The sequence below is a fragment of the Cladophialophora psammophila genome (genome assembly GCF_000585535.1).
Source record: "Cladophialophora psammophila CBS 110553 chromosome Unknown aczJe-supercont1.2, whole genome shotgun sequence".
NCBI lineage: Eukaryota > Fungi > Ascomycota > Eurotiomycetes > Chaetothyriales > Herpotrichiellaceae > Cladophialophora > Cladophialophora psammophila.
The window spans coordinates 1,458,443-1,480,847 of record NW_006912923.1 but is presented as its reverse complement, the minus strand read 5'-3'; the positions used below and the strand labels follow the sequence as shown (position 1 = coordinate 1,480,847).

General features: G+C 52.7%; 8 protein-coding genes across 8 annotated transcripts; 6 read left to right on the top strand and 2 right to left on the bottom strand.

Annotated features, from left to right (window-relative positions):
* Positions 1-480: 480 nt before the first annotated feature.
* On the top strand, positions 481-5,535 carry A1O5_01878 (VPS15 protein kinase; the record flags this gene model as incomplete). The annotated part of the gene is made up of 1 exon (XM_007742494.1): positions 481-5,535. One exon carries the CDS (start codon positions 481-483, stop codon positions 5,533-5,535), a length of 5,055 nt encoding a protein of 1,684 aa, XP_007740684.1.
* A 939-nt stretch (positions 5,536-6,474) lies between these two features.
* A1O5_01877 (uncharacterized protein) lies at positions 6,475-7,605 on the top strand (the record flags this gene model as incomplete). Its single annotated transcript, XM_007742493.1, has 1 exon — positions 6,475-7,605. The coding sequence occupies one exon, from the start codon at positions 6,475-6,477 to the stop codon at positions 7,603-7,605; it is 1,131 nt and encodes a 376-aa protein (XP_007740683.1).
* A 563-nt stretch (positions 7,606-8,168) lies between these two features.
* Positions 8,169-11,074, bottom strand: A1O5_01876 (uncharacterized protein; the record flags this gene model as incomplete). Its single annotated transcript, XM_007742492.1, has 2 exons — positions 8,169-10,622; positions 10,676-11,074. 2 exons carry the CDS (start codon positions 11,072-11,074, stop codon positions 8,169-8,171), a joined length of 2,853 nt encoding a protein of 950 aa, XP_007740682.1.
* A 3,069-nt stretch (positions 11,075-14,143) lies between these two features.
* Positions 14,144-15,349, top strand: A1O5_01875 (uncharacterized protein; the record flags this gene model as incomplete). The annotated part of the gene is made up of 2 exons (XM_007742491.1): positions 14,144-14,193; positions 14,257-15,349. The coding sequence occupies 2 exons, from the start codon at positions 14,144-14,146 to the stop codon at positions 15,347-15,349; spliced, it is 1,143 nt and encodes a 380-aa protein (XP_007740681.1).
* A 26-nt stretch (positions 15,350-15,375) lies between these two features.
* Positions 15,376-16,401, bottom strand: A1O5_01874 (3-oxoacyl-[acyl-carrier protein] reductase; the record flags this gene model as incomplete). The annotated part of the gene is made up of 2 exons (XM_007742490.1): positions 15,376-16,163; positions 16,245-16,401. 2 exons carry the CDS (start codon positions 16,399-16,401, stop codon positions 15,376-15,378), a joined length of 945 nt encoding a protein of 314 aa, XP_007740680.1.
* A 745-nt stretch (positions 16,402-17,146) lies between these two features.
* On the top strand, positions 17,147-18,682 carry A1O5_01873 (uncharacterized protein; the record flags this gene model as incomplete). Its single annotated transcript, XM_007742489.1, has 1 exon — positions 17,147-18,682. One exon carries the CDS (start codon positions 17,147-17,149, stop codon positions 18,680-18,682), a length of 1,536 nt encoding a protein of 511 aa, XP_007740679.1.
* Positions 18,683-18,907: 225 nt separating this feature from the next.
* Positions 18,908-20,297, top strand: A1O5_01872 (uncharacterized protein; the record flags this gene model as incomplete). The annotated part of the gene is made up of 2 exons (XM_007742488.1): positions 18,908-20,105; positions 20,173-20,297. The coding sequence occupies 2 exons, from the start codon at positions 18,908-18,910 to the stop codon at positions 20,295-20,297; spliced, it is 1,323 nt and encodes a 440-aa protein (XP_007740678.1).
* Positions 20,298-21,374: 1,077 nt separating this feature from the next.
* On the top strand, positions 21,375-21,752 carry A1O5_01871 (uncharacterized protein; the record flags this gene model as incomplete). The annotated part of the gene is made up of 2 exons (XM_007742487.1): positions 21,375-21,556; positions 21,578-21,752. The coding sequence occupies 2 exons, from the start codon at positions 21,375-21,377 to the stop codon at positions 21,750-21,752; spliced, it is 357 nt and encodes a 118-aa protein (XP_007740677.1).
* Positions 21,753-22,405: the final 653 nt, after the last annotated feature.

Genomic DNA, 22,405 nt, shown 5'->3' with positions numbered 1-22,405 from the left:
GGCTACTAACACACGCGGGAGGAAGAAAGTCCGGCGCTCTTTTCACGTGATGTCACATGATTCACCTCAGAGACTCAAACCAACACCAACACCAACACCCCCCTCTAAGAAATATCATTTTTCCAGCAAAAAGAACACCCATACCTGTCCAACCCCGACCCTATCCCACCCAGGCTCTTGCCCTTCACAAAGACACTCTAGCAAAATGAACTGCGCAAAATAACCCTGTCCCAGATTCGTCCCAAACGAAAGTGGTAGTCCTGTCAGGCACCCATCGTTCCCCAGCCCCTAGTCCTATCAACCAGATATTCCGGGCGCGCCCGCGCTTTCTACTTCAAACGCCTCTAGAGGGTGAACAAATCAAACCATTATGGATGCTGGATCCTCTTCATTTTCTCCTTAGCCCGTGTTTGGACTTGCTCACAGAGCCTCTCTTCCCCTAATCCATCCACCGAGTCTCCCGCCTGTCAGGTATTCAAGATGGGTCAAGGCTACTCCATGACCACCCTGTCCGCTGCATCCGCCAGCATAGATGTCCCTGAACTGGCGGACCTGGTGCACGAGAAGACCCTGGCCTCGGCCCGTTTCATGAAAAGCGTCCGAGCGAGGAGTCAGCAAGGCTTCGTATTTGTCAAGGCCGTCATGAAGCCATATTCGTCCTTCCCGGTCCACGAGTATATTCGCCAGATTACCCACGAGAGAAACACGCTGGCTGACATCCCCAATGCCCTGGGCTATCAGCGAATCATCGAGGTACCTAGTGGTGGCTTCCTTGTCCGCCAGTACATGTTCAGCTCGGTATACGACCGCATGAGCACCCGGCCATTCTTGGAGGACATCGAAAAGAAATGGCTGGCCTTCCAGCTGCTCTGCGCTGTTCGTGACTGCCACGCCCGCAACCTCCACCATGGAGACATCAAGACGGAAAACCTTCTTGTCACTTCCTGGAACTGGCTCTATCTCACCGATTTTTCCTCTTCATTCAAGCCTGTAAATCTACCCGAAGACAACCCAGCCGACTTCTCGTTTTATTTTGATACTTCATCGCGACGGACATGCTACATTGCTCCAGAACGCTTCACTTCGGCCAATCCAGAAGACGCCCCAGCGGAACTAAACTGGGCCATGGATATCTTCAGCGTCGGGTGCGTCATTGCTGAAATATTCCTAGAAGGACCCATCTTTTCTCTCAGTCAGCTGTTCAAATACCGGTCAGGGGATTATAGCCCAGAGCATACCCATCTCAACAAGATCGAAGATCCCGAAGTGCGGGCGATGATTCTCAACATGATCGAACTGGATCCCGAGAAGCGCTACAGCGCAGAACAACACCTCTCCTTCTACCGGTCCAAGATCTTTCCCGACTACTTTTACAGCTTTCTCCATCAGTATATGCTCGATCTCACTAGGCCTGCGACTGCGCTGAAACCCGTGGAACTGAATCTCAGGAGCTTGAGCGAATTCGATGAGAAGATAGAACGCGTCTATCATGACTTTGACAAGATCTCTTTCTTCCTCGGCTATGGCCCAAGTTCCACAAAACAGTCTTCGCGATCGCCGTTGACGATGAAGTCCAACAACAGATTCAAAACGCCGGATGCAGATCCTAGCCTTTACGACGGTAGTTTACTGTTTCTCACTCTTGTCGAGTCTAGTCTAAGGAATACGGCAAAGGCATCAGCACGGCTCAAGGCATGCGATCTTTTGGTTGCATTCGCTGAACGACTCCCAGATGAGGCGAAGTTGGATCGAATCCTACCGTACATTGTTGGCTTGATCGCAGATCAATCAGACGTGGTCAGGGCTGCAGCAATCTACGCAATGACCTCAATCTTCGAAATGATTGAAGTCGTCTCGCCGATCAATGCATATGTCTTTCCAGAGTATATCCTGCCGCGTCTGAAACATTTTGGGTTGGGCGCTTCAAGTGAGCCCAGCATCCTTGTGCGCTCCGCGTATGCATCCTGCCTGGCTTCTTTGGCATTGTCTGCTGAACGAGTGCTCGACATCTTCCATGCCATCCGGGCTGACGGGCGCTTGTCTGCGTTACGAGAAGATGAATTAGCTCCCCAGCAATCGTATGATGCTCTCTACGACTATAGCCGACGCGAGATCGTTCCCCATTTTGAAGAGTCGACCGTTGCCTTGATAACGGACCCGGAACCATCTGTCCGAAGAGCTTTGCTGGGCTCAATATCCCGACTCTGCGTCTTTTTCGGCAGTCAACAGTCCAGTGATGTGATATTAACACACCTTAACACCTACCTGAACGACAAAGACTGGATCCTGAGGTGTTCATTTTTTGAAGCGCTTGTGGGAATCGCCTCTTACATTGGAGCCACAAGCCTAGAGAAGTTCATATTGCCAGTGATGGTTGGCTCCTTGACTGATCCCGAGAGCTTTGTTGTGGAGAAAGTCTTTCGATCATTAGCCCGGATGGCTGCATTGGGTCTGTTGCAGAAGAGCACAACCTGGGAACTTGTCGGCATCGCCGCAAGATTTTCGATCCATCCCAGTATTTGGGTGCGCGAGAGTGCTGTACAATTCATCGTTTTGTCTGCCAAGTACATCCCAGCAGCCGATCAGTACTGCATTGTCCTCCCCATCATCCAGCCATTCTTAAAAGGGCCGATCTCGGCCCTGACGGAAGAGCGAATATTGGACAATCTGAAGCGACCTTTGCCGAAGATAGTGTTTGATTCCGCCACCCACTGGGCAGCGAGGAAGGGAAACAGCCTATTCTGGACAGCTGCAAGCCGAGATGGTGCATTGACACTATCCGATCCCACAACTCCGCAAAATCCGTCGGCGCTCACAAAGCGGCTGTTGACCAGAATACCCCCTTCTCAAAAAGACAAAGATGATCAAATATCTCTCGAGAGTCTACGAAACCTCGGAATGACCACGGATGATGAAATCAAGCTTCTTGCGCTGCGGGAGTACATATTGAAAATTTCCAGGCACAAACCACTTGAGGATTCAGATGAAAAATATCACTTGTTGAGTAATATCATCCCTCTAAATCAGATCAATGTTACCCCGCAGAACGTCTTCTTTGATTCGCGTCAGCCGATTAGAGAGAATACAAGTGGACCTAGGAGGACGCAGAGAAGATCAAGAGTGGATGAGAGACATAGTCTGGCAGATGCTCTTCTTGATGCGTCAACCAGTATCGACGACCATATGTCGAGGAGGATATCGTCCACAGAGCAGTCAAGCGGAACGGCAACGCCCGCAACTAAGCCCATGGACATCCAGCATCGCAAACCCTCCGAAACAAGGCCCAACGGCGCGCCTGCAATAGCAGTGGAAAGGGCAAGTGTGTCCTCCAGGCCAAGCATCTCAAATGGCGAGACTTCCTTAAATGGAGATAGGCTGTCATTGCGTCGCAACACCTCGTTCGAACTCAGACATCGAGCCAGCGGTTTGAACTTGATGAATCGAACGGACTCCGCAAAGGCGGACCCAGAAATTTCCACGATCTCGGAGAATGCATTTGGCAAGGTCGAAGTAGATGGGCAGTTTCATCGACGAAGCACGGGCGGACCCTCAGCGTTGTCAGTGACCGCCAATGTGGTCGCCAAATCAAGGTCCGTTTCGCCTCGTGGCAGCGGGACTAGAACGCCGCTCTATGAGCCCAACCATTCATACCAAGGGAACGACGCCAATGTTCTGCGACTGCTGGACAATCATTTCTTGGAGAATTTTCCCATAGATCAAATGGACTTTGGCGGGAATAGACCTCCCGCGGACACTAGGACACCTATTCGGAGAGCTACCGACGTCTTACAACAGGCTAGCGGGAAAGCGGCGCAACAGGAAGAGAAGTTTCGCAGCGAACCGTGGCGCCCTGCAGGCCAACTTCTGACTCAGTTTTCGGAGCATACAGCTGCCATCAATCGAGTGTGTGCAGCCCCTGATCACGCCTTCTTCGTGACAGCATCAGATGATGGAACTTGCAAGATCTGGGACACGATCAGGTTGGAAAAGAATGTCACGGCGCGCTCGAGGTATACACATCGACGCGCCGAGGGAGTGAGGGTCAAGAGTCTTTGCTTCATCGAGGAAACGCACACCTTTCTCAGTGGGGCGGACGATGGAAGTATTCATGCTTTACGAATTGACTATAGGAGTGTCGAAGGTGGTGAGACTTCCCGATATGGCAGACCGAGTCTCGTCCGGGACTACCTAATACCATCCAATCGAGCCGTGAACAATGTCAGCGGCCTCGATGGTAGTGCTGCTGGATCCGTTTCAGAATACGCCGTCTGGCTTCATCATTATCGCACGCCAACCTCGCAATCTATCTTACTAGCAGCGACTAACAAATGTCGAATTCTCGTCATTGACATGAAGAACATGGAAATCCTCCACAGCATGAAGAACCCGGTACATCACGGTACACCGACTACATTTTGTGTTGACAGGAAACACCATTGGTTGCTCTTGGGGACGAGTCACGGAATTCTGGACCTGTGGGACTTGCGGTTCAAATTGCACTTGCGTAGCTTTGGCATCCAAACCAATTCTCGCATAGATCGGCTCCTGATTCATCCTGCCAAAGGTCATGGGAGATGGGTGATGGTGAGCGCTGGTGGAGAGATCAGCACCTGGGACATTGAAAAGATGGTTTGCCGCGAAGTTTTACGGCCAAGTACATTCAGTCCCAAAGGTGGGCAGACACGCCCATATGAAGCGTGGTCTCCGGACGAAGAGAGCAGCGAAAAGATTCTGGCACGATTTGCCAAGGCGGTCTCTGAGAATGACGGCTTGATTGAACCTCAATTGCATCGGTCGCCGACCCCAAATGAGATATCTGCCGGTTCACCTACGAAGAAGTCGACCCCGTCGTCCAGCTCGGGCTCGGTTTCTACCTTTCCGATCCTTGCGATGTACATTTTCACCGACTACACCCAAAGCTCGAACCCAGAGAACCCCAACAAGCACTCCATACTTTTTACTGGCGGTGTTGATAGAGCATTACGATACTGGGACATTGGTCGACCGGAGAACAGCTTCATTGTCTCCGGACCACAATTACATGATGCAAGTGAGGAGAGCTTCACGCCGGCCGGGAGTGTCAAGTCTAAGTACAAATATGAAGTGTCGCATCCGTTGAGCCTGAGCGCTGGAGCGCAGATCGCGCTCGTACAGGAAAAGGACAATATCAGCGAGGAAGCCGCAACCTCGGCTCAGCCGTCGAGGAAAACATCGTCCTATACTCGTTTTTCGAGAGATGCCACAACTCATGTAGCTTCAACTCCTACGAGAAGATCGAACACACCTACGCAAACTGCCACGACGAGCAGCCGGCCCGGGACACCGAACATACACAGAAACTCCAGTACAAGCACTTCATCCACGCCTTCAACCCCTCAAGCCATCAAACCACCCCGCAACACGATTATCAGTGCCGCGCAGCAGCAACTACTCCGAACTCATCTGGATTCAATCACTGACGTGGTAATGCTGAGGAAACCGTATGGATGCGTGGTCAGTGTGGACCAAGGTGGGAATATCGCTATATTCCATTGAGCTGGAGTTGCTAGGTCCGGTGCGAGTCTGAAAGGATGAATCCATATCCTTCCAGCTGACGGGGCCGCGGTAGGCACCCACGTTGAACAACACTTGTATCCGTGGTTGAGGGATGTGTTATCCTCGTCATCCCTGTCAAGAGCACAGATGCCATGTAGAGGCGTCGAAAAGTCACATTAATACCTTGCCCACATATGAAAGCATGAAATTGGCATAGAGCCCATCAATATCCGATTCGGACCTCGTCAAAAGAGGGCGGAGCTGATCTCTTGGACTTGCAGCATGTATGCAACAGCATCTTCTCTTCGCTCCTCATTCTCTTGTCTTGCTTGCTATGAGAAGTGTCTTGCCAATCAATCGCCGCAGGTATTTGTTGCGGAGCACCTAGTTAGCTTTTATACACAACCCTCACAGAGCGAATAGTGTTTCGTCTTTTGAAAACCTGGCAACCTCTCGGCTGTCACTCGGGCCATCCACTCCCTGTTCCTATGTAACTCAATAGCATACCGAGGACATCTCTCCGCCCTACGTGAGTGTGTTTGTGAGTAGGTGAATGTTTTCCTTTGGCCTGTCGTGGGGGAAATAACAACAATAATCCACTTCAGATAGATAGATCGATAGGCCGTCAAGGTGAGAATATTCGAAAGGCAGGTTTACCTGGCACAGAGGGCAAAATCAGGAACGAAAAGACATAGGAGGAAGAGCAAGACAAAGGGCAAAGGCGCTGGTTATTGATCGGTGCAAAGAGAATCCAAATCTCGACTCTCGACTGAGGACTCTCATCTCCATCTTCAACCAAGACAGGGCAAGACCAGACCAGACCCGACCCGGCCTGTTTAAAGCTGCCTGACTGGTGAAATCCGTGTCTATACACAAACACTCTTTTCCCTCCCTCTCTCTCCCTCTCACATACTCTGTGCCTTGCGATACCCTGCGAAGATGCCAGGCCTCCAAGAACCGCCGTCTGAATCCGCATCGACATCTACAACCACGGGCATGGCCGCGACCACGGTGTCGTCGCACGCGGCCGAGCACATCGCCCTGATCGGCGTCGGCGCCATAGGAATCTCCTTCCTGGCCCTGCATCTGACCTACACGGCCGCGCGGGTGTCGGTGTTCGACCCGCGCCCGGACTTAAAGGAGCACGTCGCCGCTATGCTGCCGCTATACCTCCCGACTTCTCCGCCAGGGTTAGGGTCCGAGGGCAAGTCCTCGATCGAGCAGCTCACGGCGTCAGGCCGGTTGAGGTTCTGCACCTCGCTGCGCGAGGCCGTGCAGCACGCGACGGTTGTGCAGGAACAGGGGCCCGAGAACATGCAGTTCAAGCAGCGGACATGGTCTGAGGTGCTGCGCTACGTGGGCGCCAGCACGCACCTGTGGTCGTCGACGAGCGGGATCCCCGCGAGCCAGCAACTCGCGCACCTCACCGCCACCACCGGTGATCTTGATCTCTCAGAAGAGGCCATCGCCTCGGCCCGCGCGCGCCTCCTGATCGTGCACCCATTCAACCCGCCGCACCTGATGCCGCTGCTCGAACTGGTCCCGTCGCCGAGCACCTCCGCCACCGAAACCGCATTCGCAAGGAGCTACTTTTCCTCGCTGGGCTCGATCCACCGCCCGATCACGATCCGCAAGGAGAGTGTGGGTTTCGTCGCGAACAGATTGTCGTTTATCCTGTTCCGCGAGGCGTGCCGGCTGGTGCAACAGGGTGTGTGCTCTGTGCATGATCTGGACGAGATCGTGCGCGCGAGCCTGGGCCCCCGCTGGGCCGTGGCGGGGCCCTTCCAGATGTACAACTTCGGCGGCGGCGTGCGTGGCATGGCCGGCTTCCTCGACAATATCGGCGAGGCCATCGACGCCGTCTGGAAGGATGATGCTGGCGACCAGATCAGCATGGATGACGGTGATGGGTCCGGAGGCTGGAAGGCCACCGTGATCGAGCAGACGGTCGAGGCGTATGGGGTGCCCAGCGCGGCCGAGATCAAGAAAAGGGACAGGGCGTTGAAGGCGGTAGTGAAGGTTCAGGAGGAGCAGGCGCAGGCGCAAGAGCAGGGACAGATGGAGCAATGAGACCAGGAAGAAAAATCACGTCCCAAGGGACGCAGTTGACTAGAATGCAAAACTCTGACTTTGATATAGGACTCTGCTCTGTTCTGGCTTGCCCGCGCCCTGTTTCAACGGGTACAGTTACATCTAGATGCTCAAACACTTTGTTTGTTCTGGTTCCATTTCCTAAAGTCAACATTTTTGCAAGGCCATCAAGTGAAGTCTCCTGCCTCGACTCGGCAATCCAACTCGGTTGTCATGAAAAATACCTGTCGCAACACACACACGCACACACACACACACACACACAAAAAAGGAATATCACACCATATGAGCCCGTAAAACCATGACAGCCACACCAACAATTACAGATTAACCAAAGAAACAAATGTAGGAACATGCCGAGCGTCGGAAAGCGAGGGCAAAGATATTGCCTCGAGACGCACGACGGGCAAAGGGCATGAGATTGTTCGTGCCGCTCAGTTCCCAAGAGATATTGCGCCAAAGCTCCTTGCCATCCCAAGTTCGATGCAAATCCAAATCCAAATCCATTGCATGCAAAATTGTTCGGTTTTCAATCTGGTCTCTCACGCCTCCACGACGCGGCTGAGAACGGGGCCTCGACCAGGAGACGGTTTGACGTTTTCCTCGGACACCGAGTCTCCCTTCACACTGCCCGTGCCGCTGGCAATATTTGCGTGGGCACGTTCAGCATCTTCGTCTTCAACAATCTTCGTCCGATCTGGACCTCGAGTGTTGTGGTTCAGCGACTCGCGAGCAGTGTAGTTTGTTGGTGCTGTGCTTGCCATGCTCAATGCGGTGCTGGATCGTTGGTGAACCAAGTCCGGCGTCGGAGGAATCGAACTTCGTTCGCTCTGAGGAGTCAGATGGCCTGTGCCTGCACGAGAATCGGTGGCGCCATGGTCAACAGGAGACAAATTCTCGCTGTCTTGTCGGGCATGGCCCGTTGAGGTCGACATGCCCGCCTCGTCCCCCTCAGCCTGCTCGTCCTCTTCGACATCAGCCGCTTCGTTGGCGAGCTGAAGCCCTTCGACAGCAGCAGCACATTGTTCACTGATGTTGCGAATGATATCGGCAATGGCATCCGTCTTGTCACGAAGATGGCGATCGGCCACATCAGACATGCTAAGCTCTGAATAGCGTTTGCTAGCTCTCTTACTGGCGGCTAGGAGTTTGTTCTCCATTTGCGGCGTGACATCTTGGCCGTCAATGGAGGCAGATCTCGATGGTCGTTTGCCTGATCCGGCGGTCACGCTCTTGAGTCCGTCGCCATCCTCACCAGTTCCATCTTGCTCTTCCTCGTCTTGCTCTTCTTCTACTTCTTCATCCTCCTCGTCTTCATACCCTTCATTGATGTACTCTGCCAGCTCCGAAGCAGACCCAATAGAACGAACAATGTGTTCCATGTGGTGGGTCTGACCGGTGATGAGGGATCGGAGGTGGAGAACGACACGTTGAGCTTCATCACGCTGTCTCTGGAGGGTCTGGTTGGTATGTTGCAGGGCCGCAATTTCCTTGCGGTTGCGAGCACGCTCTTTCTCCAGATCTTCGGCAATACCCTGCTGAAGCACCAATGCCTCCAGTGCGTTATCACGCTGTCTCTCAGTGCCAGACAAGCGAAGAGCAAGACGAGCAGCGTCATCCTTTTGTTGATCGATGAGACCGGTAAGTCTGCGATTCTCACGCTTGTGAGACTCAATCTTGACACGAAGTTCAGCCAATTCCTTGTTGAGAGACTCGACGAAGGCTTGGAATTTCTGGAATTGCAACTTCCAGGTCTCGACTTCTTGTTCGAGATAGTTGTTCCTCTTCGCAACCTTGGCAAGCTCTGTATCCATGCGGCCCTTCAAGTTGATGAAGTCTTGCCATGCTTCAAGTGCGTCTCTCGAATACTGGTTACGTTCTCGAACAATCTCATTCATGTGTCTCATGGAGATCTTGGTCATCAGGGGTTTCTTCATGCTGCCACCAAAGATGGCCTTGACGCCAGTATTGCGGCCAAGTTTCTCGCAGACGTGGTCCATGACTGCCATGACGGCGTCTTGGTTCCACCACGAGGGGTCTTGGACACTTTCAACCTCGCCACGTAGAACGATGATCTGTCCGGCGGGGATGAGCTTGCCACCGCCATAAGCAGACTTGAGATGTTGGGGGACACCGCTAATCTCAACGTCGGTGTTCAACGCTTGCGTTAGACGGTTGATCATCTTAGTGCGCTGACCAGCAGTCAGGATATTCGGAGGATGATCGGTGATGACGAGATTCCGATCCAAGTCGACCAGAAGAGCGTCCTTAGGAGGCTGGAAGAGTGATCGACATTCAGTGGTGATACCCAGAATATATGGTCCAGGCTCTTGCACCATTTCACTAGCATTACGAGCGTGGACGACGGGAACATAAAGACCGCTCCATTCGTAGACTCGGACACAAAATCTGATGGTCTCAGCTGCGATTGTAAGCATGGCTGGGTGGTGACTGGTGAGAATGATGCGGCGAGTAGGCGATACAGCCGCCTCGATGAGGCCCACGATATTGGGAATGCTCAAGCAACAGAAAAGTGGCCACATATTGAAGTTCTGGAATCCAGTAGGCGAAGACGGGAATTGATAGCAGAGCGCATAATCTTTCATATCGATCCGTACGAGGTCGTTCAGTCGTGGAGCAGGAAAGCTGAGGATTCTCGAGACCTCCTCAGCGTGGAACAAGTTGGTGGCCTTGTTCCAGTGAATCCACATTCCTCGCAGGTAGTCGCCCAACAAGTTGTATAGAGGATATCTGGAGAGGAAGCTCAAGCAGTAGGGAATCCAGTAAGTCTCATCAGCGACATCTCTATAGTCAGGTTCGGTCTTGCGACGAAGATCACGAATGGTTTCGGCTCGTTTCTCGTCCGCCCGTGACCACACTCGAAGGGCAATGCCGTACAGAGTGTGCTGGGAATCCTGCTGGAGCACGAATGAGTGATGCACACAGTGTGGCTGGCTCCTGCCAGTGCAGATCTCGACATCATGTGGAAAGCACGCCTGTATGATGGTCAGTGTTGGAATCAGGACAGCTGGCAGCAGTAGCAACCTACCCTCATAGCACTGTGCAGAGCTCTTGCAATCTCATTGTCACTCTCGAGTCTGGGGCTGCTTCCCAAGATCTCGGGAAGCCAGAACTGCCCAACAGCTCCCTTCATATGTTGGATCTTGCCGTGTGACGGAGGAGGTGCTTTGACCCATTGCGACGGCTCTCTTCCCACCCCACACACCATATATGCATGTGTCAGAGTCTTTGGAGTAGGTCGATTGTTCGACTTGGCCAGAGTGGAGGGGAGAGGCTGGGTGATTCGTGAATGTAGAGAGGAGGTTCGGCTGGGAACCATGGCATTGTCGACTGCTTGTTCTCGGGTAGCAGGGCGATTTGTATCGCGAGTCTGAGGTCGGGCAGCCATGGAAGTCATAGAGGTATGACCTCTCAGCGAAGGGCCCATGGTTTCGATTCCGAGGCGGTAGAGAGGGTTGGCCTCAGTGTCTGAAGCCGTGTGTGGTGTGGGATATCAATTGTCCAGCAACTCAACCAGGAACCAAAGGCCAGCTCCAAGACACCCTCAGCCTTTCTAGCTTGGAGTATCTGCGCCGGAAAGACAATTCCTTTCTCTTCAAGAGACACGGAGGGGAAGAGGACGTTGGCTCAGAGACAGGCCCCGCGGTGTAAAGAAGAAAGAAAAAAAAAACCAGCGGTCGGAACCCGTTGGGAGGATAGAAAAGCAAGACCAGCACTGGAATGGGCGTAGGTGCCAGGAGAGATTGTTGCAAGGCACAATTGAAGCTCCTTGAGCTCCATAGATTTCAGGAGTCCATCTGGCATTGGAAGCGAGAAGAAGCGCAGCAAGAGGTGTCAGGCCAAGCGGGCCGGAGGCACATCAAGAGCCACGACTAGTACCAGCCAGTACTGCGGATATGCAGCTAACAAGATGAGGCTTGCAGGGGTCAGAAACCACTTTCAACACTCTGTGCCCGCCTACAAGCCGTAACCGAGAATGGCACCCGAGTAAGTACTGGGTAGGTAGCACGGTCGCCATCTCCCCCCATCTTGCTGGTTGCTCGGGGTCTCGGACGAGGTGCGTGGAGGCCCAGTCCTCAAAAGTCCTCAGTGCTCCCATTCTTGCGAGTTTGAAGACAGCATCAGCTACAAGAGTGAGCGAATCTGGTGAGTCCCATGCCCTCTCAAAGCTGCCCATGTCGATACAAGTCCAGTCTCTATCCAGCGCCAGCTACTTACTTACGAGCACCAAGTCCTCCGTCCAGGTACTCTACCCACCTCGTCCTGTGTGCACGAATCGAATGGCGAATCTCTGCCCACTAGCCTTTCAATCGCCTGCGCCTGCGCCTGTACCTGAGCCGTGCCCATGCTCGTGGGCCCCCTTGTTGCAAATCATCGAACATCCAAAAGAGCTATCCATCCCATCGTCCCCCATGTTGGGTCTAGCCAGGAGCTGAGGCATCACACACCGGCCAGGGGTCGACCAGCCCGCTCACACCGAGCCACGCCGTTTTGGGTTGAAGGTGCCCCTGGTGCCCTGCAGCACCCTGGCCATGTCTTGTTCCCCCGGCAGCCCTCAATTTGGCTGGTAACCAACACTCCTGATCCACTTGTCTGTGATGAGCCAGAAAACTTGGTTGATGGCCTGGGTGACGGATTGAGTGCCAGAAGGTGCAACCTGTGGCAGGCCTTTTTTGGCCACCTCCATCACAGGCTGGCTGAGGCTTTTTCTGGTTTTCTGGGGGGAGGAAAAAGGCCGTGCTGCCTCCTCCTCCTCCTCCACACCTGCGGCCCACTTGCTTGGGTGGGCTTCAGGGGGTTTCAACTTCTCTTTTGGGTTGCTTTTCTTTTAGGGATGTGGCTAGCCTTCTGGGCTTCTAGCCTTTCGTATAGCAGGTATCACAGAGAACCCCTCGCCGCTCTACCTTGTACTCCGTACATACGGATGCTGTTGTTTGGCCCAACAAAGACACTGCCGAGAGCACAGTCTACAAACGGAGTACCTACTTACACATTTCATTCTCCGGGGAGGGAATTCGCCGAGCATATTGATGATTCGATGGAGGCATTAGTATCGCGTCTTTCGTGTTCCAGCCGTCTTGCCACATGCTTTTTTATGTAAAGCACCAGCACGCAATTGGCAACGTTCCATTCAAAGTTTTAACTACGGACTGCATCTCCTCGAAGTTCTCTGCCGGGACGGAAGTCAATCATGGAGCCTGCGCGCTCGCGACACAAGAGTTGCACACGGGAATGAGAAGCCTAGGAGACGATTTTGCCGTCTTATTCGCGACCCAAGCCGCATTCGTCCCAGGACTTGTTTCACGTCAAGGCTGAGGATCCATGCCAGCAAGTGGACATGCGTTTTCTGTCTCGCATGGACAAACATGCTCCTGTTGGTCCATTGCCGCGCATCAAGGTTCTTGTCATCCTTCCAGAATGGAACGCTGCACTCCTCAGGGGTCGTCCTCTGCTACTCCATCAAAGGTAATCCGCGGGGTTGCGTCCAATCAAGATTCCATGACATGATCTGCTGGAAAACGTGCCAGTGCACGCCAGGAGCGATTGACCTTTGTCTATCTACATACCTAGGTTTGCCAGGATGTCCTCTAAACTCTGATCCCAATGGAACGGAAAGAGCGAAGCAAACAAGGTTAGTGCGTTGCCAATGAATTGGCTTGTCCTGCTCATCTGATCCAATTTGTTTTTGGGTTCTAACCAGCGAGAGCGCAACATGCACCAACAAAGAGAAGAGGACGAACAGAGCAAGGGAGAACAGATATTAGTGTCAAGTCCCATTGACGCTGCTCCGAACTCTATATTCCTTTGGCCTCTTCTTAGCCCATCGGCAGCAAGCCTCAGGCCGATTTTCGTGTCGTCCCCGAATTTATGCCCACCATCCTGATTCTCACATTCACAGCAGCGCCACCAGTTTCCAACTCCAATATCCTACCTAGTCTTTATACAGACTGCTGGCGCTAAAGGCTCCCACCCATTTGACCAGGAAGTGCTACTGTCATCGACGGCCAGTTTTGCGTTTTAGGGAGATGGAGGTTTAATAGTGTTCTGCTTGGGCTGAAACTGAGCGTGTTAGCTATCTACTTGCACTCAGACCATAATTCGTCACCTGGATGACGCCAAGTGTAATACCATCAACAAGGGTGACGAGGTCATTAATGCCACTGTCCACCTATATGGTGATAGCAGCATTGACGACTACAGTGAGTTGGGAGATGAACGGATGTTCAGCGAGGAAAAGAAGGCGACGGTCGAGGAGAGCTGTAGGAGGTTCAGTTGATACATAGGCTGGAGTGCGGTTCTCAAACGAGGCTGAACGAGGCTGCGCAGTGACGTAGCCAGCACAGGACTCTGGAGTGCCGCTTGCTTATCGATAACGGGCGCGGTGCAAAAAAATCCAGCCCCAGCCATCTTGGAGTAGCATCAAAATAAATCCCATGAATACATAACCTCTGTCCCTGCATCTGCAGTGTCATGCTTCACTTCCATCGATTATGCTATGCAAGAAACGGGCAGCGACCTGATATTGACCGATCTCTGTGCTATCTGGTGAGCTTGAAACATCTGTTCTCAGTGTTTGCAACAAAGACTAAATCTGTGACCTTGGAACAGCCACGTCAATCCTATCAAATACACTTGCCCTCGATGTGGAATTCACACATGCTCCCTCCCATGCGTCAAGCGCCACAAGTCCTGGGCTCAGTGCTCAGGCATTCGAGACCCTACCGCCTATCGAAAGCGAGCTGATCTGGCCACACCAGCCTCTATCGATCAGGACTTCAACTTCATCACTTCCGTCGAGAGATCCCTAGCGCGTGCAGACGAACTTACCATTAGCAAAGGGATTGACTTGGTCCCTAGTGGCATCACACGAAAGGGCCAGGAGGGTAGCCGGAAGTTCACCGCCGAACTCGAAAAGAGAGGTATACGATTGATCAAGGCACCGGAAGGACTATCGAGAAACAAACAGAACAAGTCTCATTGGGCGGGACATGGAAACTGTATCATGTGGACGACTGAATGGTTATGTTATGACGGCGACAAGAAAACTTGCAATGTACTCGAGTCGAGAACGGTTGAGGAAGCCTTTCTGTTTGCATTTGGGAAACACGCCGTCCACCGCAAGAAACGCAAGCGAAGTGATGCTGAAACAACGTCTGTATCAGCTCTTCAACCCGATGCCAGATCTGTTCAGTCGGTCGCTGCCGGGGGGAGCAACGGAGAGAGCTCGCATAACAGGAAGGTGGAAGGAGCCCCTGTACACCCAGGATCCGAGTCTGTCCAAGAATCAGTTAATGACCAGACTGGCATCGACAAGAACGATGAAACGACGCGAAGGAAAGGGCAACTTCCAAAACCCCCACAGGCATCACAGGATCTCCAGTTTTATCTTTTCAAACCAGACACGATATCCAAGGTGAAATGCTTGATTCCGGTTGCTTCGGACTCGAAGCTGGTCGATGTTCTCCGCGATCAGGCTATCCTGGAGTTTCCGACCTTCTACGTCCGGCAAGAAGGCCCGGAGAATTTACCAGCCCCATTCATCACCGAAGAAAATTACAACGAACAGTATGGGACAGAAATTCCTGTCAACCTGCCAACTTACGCTCCGGAGGACAAAGCAGATGGGCCTGACCTCGTTTCTTTGGACAACATCGACGAGAAAAGGGTCCTGGAAGTCCTTCAAAAAGACCTGAATGGCTGAGTCTAGGTTCAAATCTATGACGATCCTCAACCTAACTTGCCTGGGACGAAGGGATGTCCGGCACTCAACCCACCACATACGGCCCAGGCCTGACCATTGACGTAGCTAGCCTCGTCACTCCCTAAGAACAAGGCGACCCTGGCAACTTCGTCGGCCACCGCACCTCTCTGCAGTGGATTCAGCTGGCCAATCTTCTTCTCTGTGCCTCGGTTTCGTGCCGCATCATACATGGGTTTGGTCATCCCAGTCTCAATCACGCCTGGGCAGATAGCATTGACCCTCACTCCTGTCCCACTTAATTGATAGGACATGGTCTGTGCCATCGACACCACTGCAGCTTTGCTGGCTGAATAATCCGTACCCCCAGCATTCGACCTAATTCCAGCCACCGATGCCGTGCCAATGATGCTACCCCCCGGATATTCCTTCTCGGGACCAGTCTTCTGCATCGCGATGGCTGCATATTTGAAACACAGAAACACACCCACCGTATTAACCCTCAGTGTGTTCATGAATGCTGTGCTCGAGATGTGTTCGAACGTATTGGGCACGCCCACTATGCCAGCATTTGCAAACATGATGTCGAGTCTGCCGTATCTGGCCATGCATTGATCCACCACGGCTTTCACTTGAGATTCCTCCCCGACGTCCATTTTCACGCAATGGACCTCGCATTCGGGATACAAGGAGGCCATTTCCCGCTTATGCATTTCCAAATACTTGTCATCATAATCGCAAATGTAGACCGCTTTGGCGCCATTCTGAGCGTATTGGTGCGCAGACGCTCGACCAATGCCGATGGGAGAGTTGCATCCTAAAGAGGAATTATAATGAGAACGAGTTTTCCTAACGGAGGCTAAGGCGGCTCTTCAAGTGTTGCGTCCTTTGGACTTACCAGTAACTATAACAACCTTCCCCTTGACTCTTGGTCCTGCTGAGCTTTCTGCGACGTGTCTGATACGAGGAATCTCCTCAAATGTGCCCTCAGAAGGTATTCCTTCCACAAGTTGCTTGGACAGCGCTGTGAGGCGCCGTTTGGGGACGGCCGTCATCGCCCTAAAATATCTTTTACTGACTTGGAGCTTAGAAAATGCGGAGGTAATGTTCAGAGTCGCTGATGCCGTCGACCGCGAGGTGCGAGGTGCAAGCTGCGTGGTGCAAGGTGCGCACACCACCAAGTGTTGACTTGTGCGTTCAATGCGCCTCAGGTCGAGGTGAGGGGCAGGGAAAGACAGGCGTAGGCAAAAGGTATGGATGCAGAATGAGGTCAAGGTGCGCAGGAAGAATTCAGGAAATCAACTTTCTGTCTTGACTGCCGGGACAGTCTCACGAGAGCAGTCCTCGACCTTTGAGCAGAGCATGCAATTTTGTACCTGAGGATTAGTTAGTTGACTGGAGGTGTCGAGTGTGCAGATCTGGGGGCAGGCCCGTAGAACTGCCGAGGCTATCTCACTGATTTGGGGGAGCAGAATCAACACTGGTCTGGGTCGGTAATGAGGCGGCTATAGACCCTCATCCTGGAGATTCAGACCCTTCCACCGGAAGAGTATCTAGGTAATAATAGCAGGCTACAGTTATGTACCCTTGGACTTCATGCACAACCGGAAGAAGACGCAAATCCGCATTCGGGCAGCGAACATCCCACATATGCACGTGACCAGTGTTACATCAGCATGTTTATTGGAGAAAAAAATAATTTCGAAATTCATGTGCGGAGAGAGAAACGCAGACTTCTTGCGCGGCCACCAGGCCTCGCCTTCCTTGTGACACTGTGGACAGAACGCTCGACTGATCAAGATGTCGAAAAGAACCGCCGAAGACCAGGATAACCTAGAGTCCCTCAAGGCAGGGCAGCGACCAGATTCGAGTGCAAACGGTGACCCCACCCTCGACTTCGAAGACGAATTCGAAGATGAATACGAGTCGGAAGACGAGATCATGGAAGCGGGCGTTGATGGGCGGCCGGACGCCGAAAGAGAAGCCGAGCAGGCACAAGATGCTATGGATGTCGACACGAAGGAGCAAACATTTATCCCAGGCCGATCGATATTGCAACCTGGAATGTCGTTGACGCCGGACCCGTCCACCTACGAGATGCTTCACCTCATGTCAACATCGTGGCCCTGTCTATCTTTTGACGTGGTGCGAGATAATCTGGGGGGAAATCGCAAGCAGTATCCAAGGACAGTCTATGCCGTTGCGGGCACGCAGGCTGAGTCGTCACGCGCCAAAGAGAATGAAATGTATATTTTGCGATTGAGCAGTCTATCGAAGATGGATCGTGGAAATCAGACAGATTCGGAAAGCGATAGCGACGACGATGAGGACGACGAGGGCTCATCTGATCCCGTGCTCGAGTCGAGGTCGATACCGCTCCCAAGCACAACCAATAGAATTAGAGCATTCCAGCCAGCCTCTGCCGCTGCCGATATGGCCCAAATGCCTCAGACATTGACGGCTACATCCCTCGAAAATGGTCAGGTTCTGATCCATGATGTGTCACCATATCTCCATTCTCTTTCAACACCAGGCTACACACTGCCTCCGAATGCCTCGAAGCCGCTCAGCACGCTCCGAGTGCACAAGACAGAAGGATACGCACTGGACTGGGCGCCAGCTTCCTCGCACCCGAACGGTCGACTTCTCTCCGGTGACAATGCCGGACAAATATTCAGCACACAGCGAACCGAGGGCGGCGGATGGGTAACCGACACCAGATCATTTGTCGGCCACACTGACGCAGTGGAAGAACTTCAATGGTCACCCAATGAGAAATTTGTCTTTGCATCCGCAAGCTCCGACGGCACTGTGAAGGTGTGGGATGCGCGAAGTAAGAGTCGCAAACCCGCTGTTGATGTGAAGATTAGCAACACGGATGTCAACGTGATGTCTTGGTCGCGCCAGACATTCCACTTGCTTGCCACTGGCGCCGATGATGGCGAATGGGCAGTTTGGGATTTGCGGCAATGGAAGCCTCAGTCAGGAGCAGCACCTGGCGCACAGATCAAACCGAGTCCTGTCGCTAACTTTCACTTCCACAAGAAGCCCATCACTTCAATAGAGTGGCATCCGACAGATGATAGCGTGGTAGCTGTCGCCTGCGCTGATAATACAGCAACTCTGTGGGATCTCGCGGTCGAGCTTGATGATGAAGAATATGGCAGAGAAGCGGGCTTAGGTTTGGGTGAAGGTGCCGAAAAGGTCCCTCCGCAACTCTTGTTCATTCATCACGTTGAAGACGGCAAAGAATTGCACTGGCACCCGCAAATGCCCGGTACGGTCATGGTCACCGGCGGAAGCGGTCTAGGAGTCTTCAAGACAATCAGCGTTTGAAGGCTGAATTGGACCGGTCGGCGTCATTTGAATGTCACATGTGAACCAACGACCGAATATGGTGTGCAACTTGTTACTACAGGCCGATATTCACTGCGTTTCACGCTTTTCTTGAATCCAGGATGTCAGTCACTCATACAGCCAGCCGAGATCAAACTCTTTCTCTCAAATTCTCTTCAGCGAACCTTTCTTGCCAAGTTTTCGGAACCAAGGCAGAAATATCTAATGCCCCAGACAATACCCGATTTACCGGCAGCGTCGAGGGCTCGCTCGACGGACCCCGATTTCTCTCTCTTGCTTACGAATATCCCTTTCCAGATCTGCTTTGTCCTTCTGGCCACCATTATTGGACCATTGTACCTCTTCGTCTGGACCCTAGATATCCTGCTAGTTGCCCTCTTGAACAAGATTTACTGCGGTTTACAAGCAGCCTCTCTAGAAGCCACTGGTACTGCCGAAGGTATGGATCGATTTACTCGCACCAGAGATCACTACCTGTGCGGCGGATATCGAAGGGAAAGTCGACAACCAGAGACACCTGCGGCTGCTCCAGCGGCGGACCTCACCTTTGATTTCGACTTCAAGGACTCAACGCTCAACCTCAGCTTCGATATCGAAAAGCCTTTCGTTAAGGATGAGTTTACAACGAAGACCACGAATCAGATCGACCCCAGCGACGATATAGGCGTAGCACTTTCAGATGGGCCATATTGTAAAGAGCGAGGACAGCTCAAATATTCACGGATCAAAAAGGAGCAGAACCAAGAACTGCAACAGAACGGATGGATCTCACCTGTCTCAGAGATTCCGAGTGAAATTCACGTTAGGTTCTCTGTCCGAGGCGAACAACCCTCAAGGAATCTCCCACCTTGCTCCATCTACTCCAGAGAATGGAGACAGCGAGTAAGACAAATGATCGCTCCTCCAGAGCAAACTGCGGAGCATATCTCGGCAGAGGATGCAGTCGATATATCTGAAAGAAATTCCACTATCGTTATGGGCGCAACGGAACTGCCAGACCCAGAGAATGGGGCCGGAGCAGATAAGGAGCCTTCATCACTACCGAAGCCATCTCTGAAAAGCGCAAATAGGGCAGCCGAAGGGCAGCCGCTGCACTCCAGTTCCCCTCCCGAGAGCATCACCAAGAGCAGCAGGAAGCGTCTTTCCACAATCGGAAAATGGCTTTTGCGGCCGAAGACCCTCTGGGACAAGAGAACATCTAACTCAACCACTAACTCCAGCGTCCAAAGGATTCTCTCAAACAGGTCTACTTCCTCGTCCAAGGCTTTTCAAGATACATTTAATCAACACCAGAATCAGAGAATCGGTGGCGCTCTTCGAGCCCGAGTAGCACGGAAGCAAGCCGAAGCCCAGGATCAATCTTTTCAAGGGCGCCGCCCCACAGAATCTCTGCGTGGTGGAGGTAACTTCAACTCCGTCAATACAAGTCATCAGTGGGACAATGATCATGATGCGTTCAACAGTCACAGACGTGGACCGCACCGTCGCCAATCTTCAGGCATTTCGACTGCTCACAACTGTGCGTTCATATTTGCAGAAAATGAAGATCATCTTGACGACGTGCATCCTCTTCATCCGCCCTTACGTCGTCTAGTCTATCGCCAGCCTCGTCGACCTAGATCCCCTAGACCTCAACCTATGCAGCCCTATCCTCGATTGCCTCAAAACCGAAACCAGGATCGGAATAATGGTGTGCATCCTCGTATACAAATATTGCCAGAAAATTCGCAGACCCGCATTCAGATACAACGAAGACCAGGTCGACGGACACGGGGATTTGAAGATGGTACAGGAGGGCGAAGACCTGAGCGAGTTGCGCAGAGACCTAGTAACCGGAGACCTGAACGTCTTACACAGGGACCAGGAGATCCAGGACCGAATAGGACCTCGCCTTCAACCCTGGCCAACCAGGCGGAAGACACTCCGCCGTACAGACTCCCGAACGAGACCCAGAGCTCTCACACGCCTCTTTCTCATCGTCCCAGCCCTATATGTGAACCCACTCAGCAGAGTCATTCGAGTTTCCACTGTAGCGACCCTTCGCCACCAATCGCAGTCTGCGACGGACCACCAGACACGAGAGACAATTCATGCCAGGTGCCCTCTCAGACAGGACTTTCTCGACCACAACAGCACATCCCTCCCACGCATGGAACATCGATCCGAATCTCGATAAATGATGGCCGTGTGCTCAGCACGGCAGAGTACAAGGCTCTGCAGGAGAAGAGAGCAGGTAAGAAAGCCATTACACTCCAGGATAGGGATGAGGATCGGAACAAATCTGTAACTGGAGGGGAATCCAAAGATGAAGGACCACGACATGAACGACGGCCTGCAAGTAGAGGAGGAACTAGGTTAGGCAAGTCAACATTCGCAGGACCATTTCCAAAGGAAGTCCAAACGCCAGGTTCATCCCAACTGAAGGCGAAGACGAGGAAAACGACCCGAGAGGGAGGCACTTCCAGACTTCAGAAAGGAGTAGCGGGAGTGAAGGCACAATCCAGGAAGCGAGTGTTGGGCAAGTCAACTACTGGGAGACCACCGGTCGCAGCTGACACCAAAGCACACTCCGCCGGACCACTGCTAGCAACTGACCGTGGAAAGGAAGAAGCAAATATAAACGTCAAGTTGAATGAGCACTCGACAGCCATTACGGGTCCATCAAGTCAACATGCAGCTGCTGTTCCCAACTCCTCCACGAGCCAACAACATTCCACTACCGCTCAGACGTCAAGTCAGCAGTTCCTTACTGCAAGCGCGTCAAACAGAAACAATACGGCCGCCGCTGGTTCAGCAGCTGAGCAACCAACAACAATCCATGCTGGCGAAGCGTCAGTCGTCGGTCCATCACCTGTAAGCTCACTAAGCAAGCAGCAAGGAACTGGTTCGAGAGAGGACGCAACGACCGGGGAATCCAGTCGACTTCGGAGCTACTCTGACGGGCGAAAATGGCACGAAGGAAATAAAGCCGAAGAAAGACAATCGCGGCAATAATCAGGCTGAGACGGGTGGAGAGCCGACTTGGAGCTTCGCGAACCTCAAGCTGTAGAGCGTAGCTTTTGCCTTTTGCCTTTGCCTTGACCAGTCCCTCATCTTCGCCAACACTGAGCTGTACGGTTAGATAGACAAGACATAATTCAAGGGGGCTACGGGGTGATGTGAGACCTTGGACGCCCGATGAATGGACTTGAGCAGTCAAATTACATACATCCAACTCACAGTCTTCGTCTGCTCTGTTTGCAACGCAATGAACACCGTAACGTGCCCAGAATCGTCCGCACATATATAGAGCGGTTGCCGAGAGCATGGCTGGTCTGAGACCGACAGGTGAGGGATCGACAGGGACCGCAGCTTAGGCGTCTGTGGGGAATCGGGATGGCAGTACATAGCGCGGATCCCGATAATATAGCGTGCGTTTCCCTTCTTTTTTCTCGACACTCATGTCCGTGCACTCTCCCATCCCTCACACGCTGTATGCAAGGCATTTCATCACTCGCACAGTAGATAGTCCGGTTCTCTCCGCACTTGACTCGGGGTATCTCCGAAGAAGAGGGTCTTTGCGAACGCGTCGAACGCCAGCGGGGAGAAGATGATCAAAAGCGCCTCCTGTTCAGCACATCTCGCCGAGGACTGGCAAAGGGTGTCTGAGAAGAACGATCCCACGCGGCCCCAACTGCTATCAAAAAGCTTGCACCGTAGATC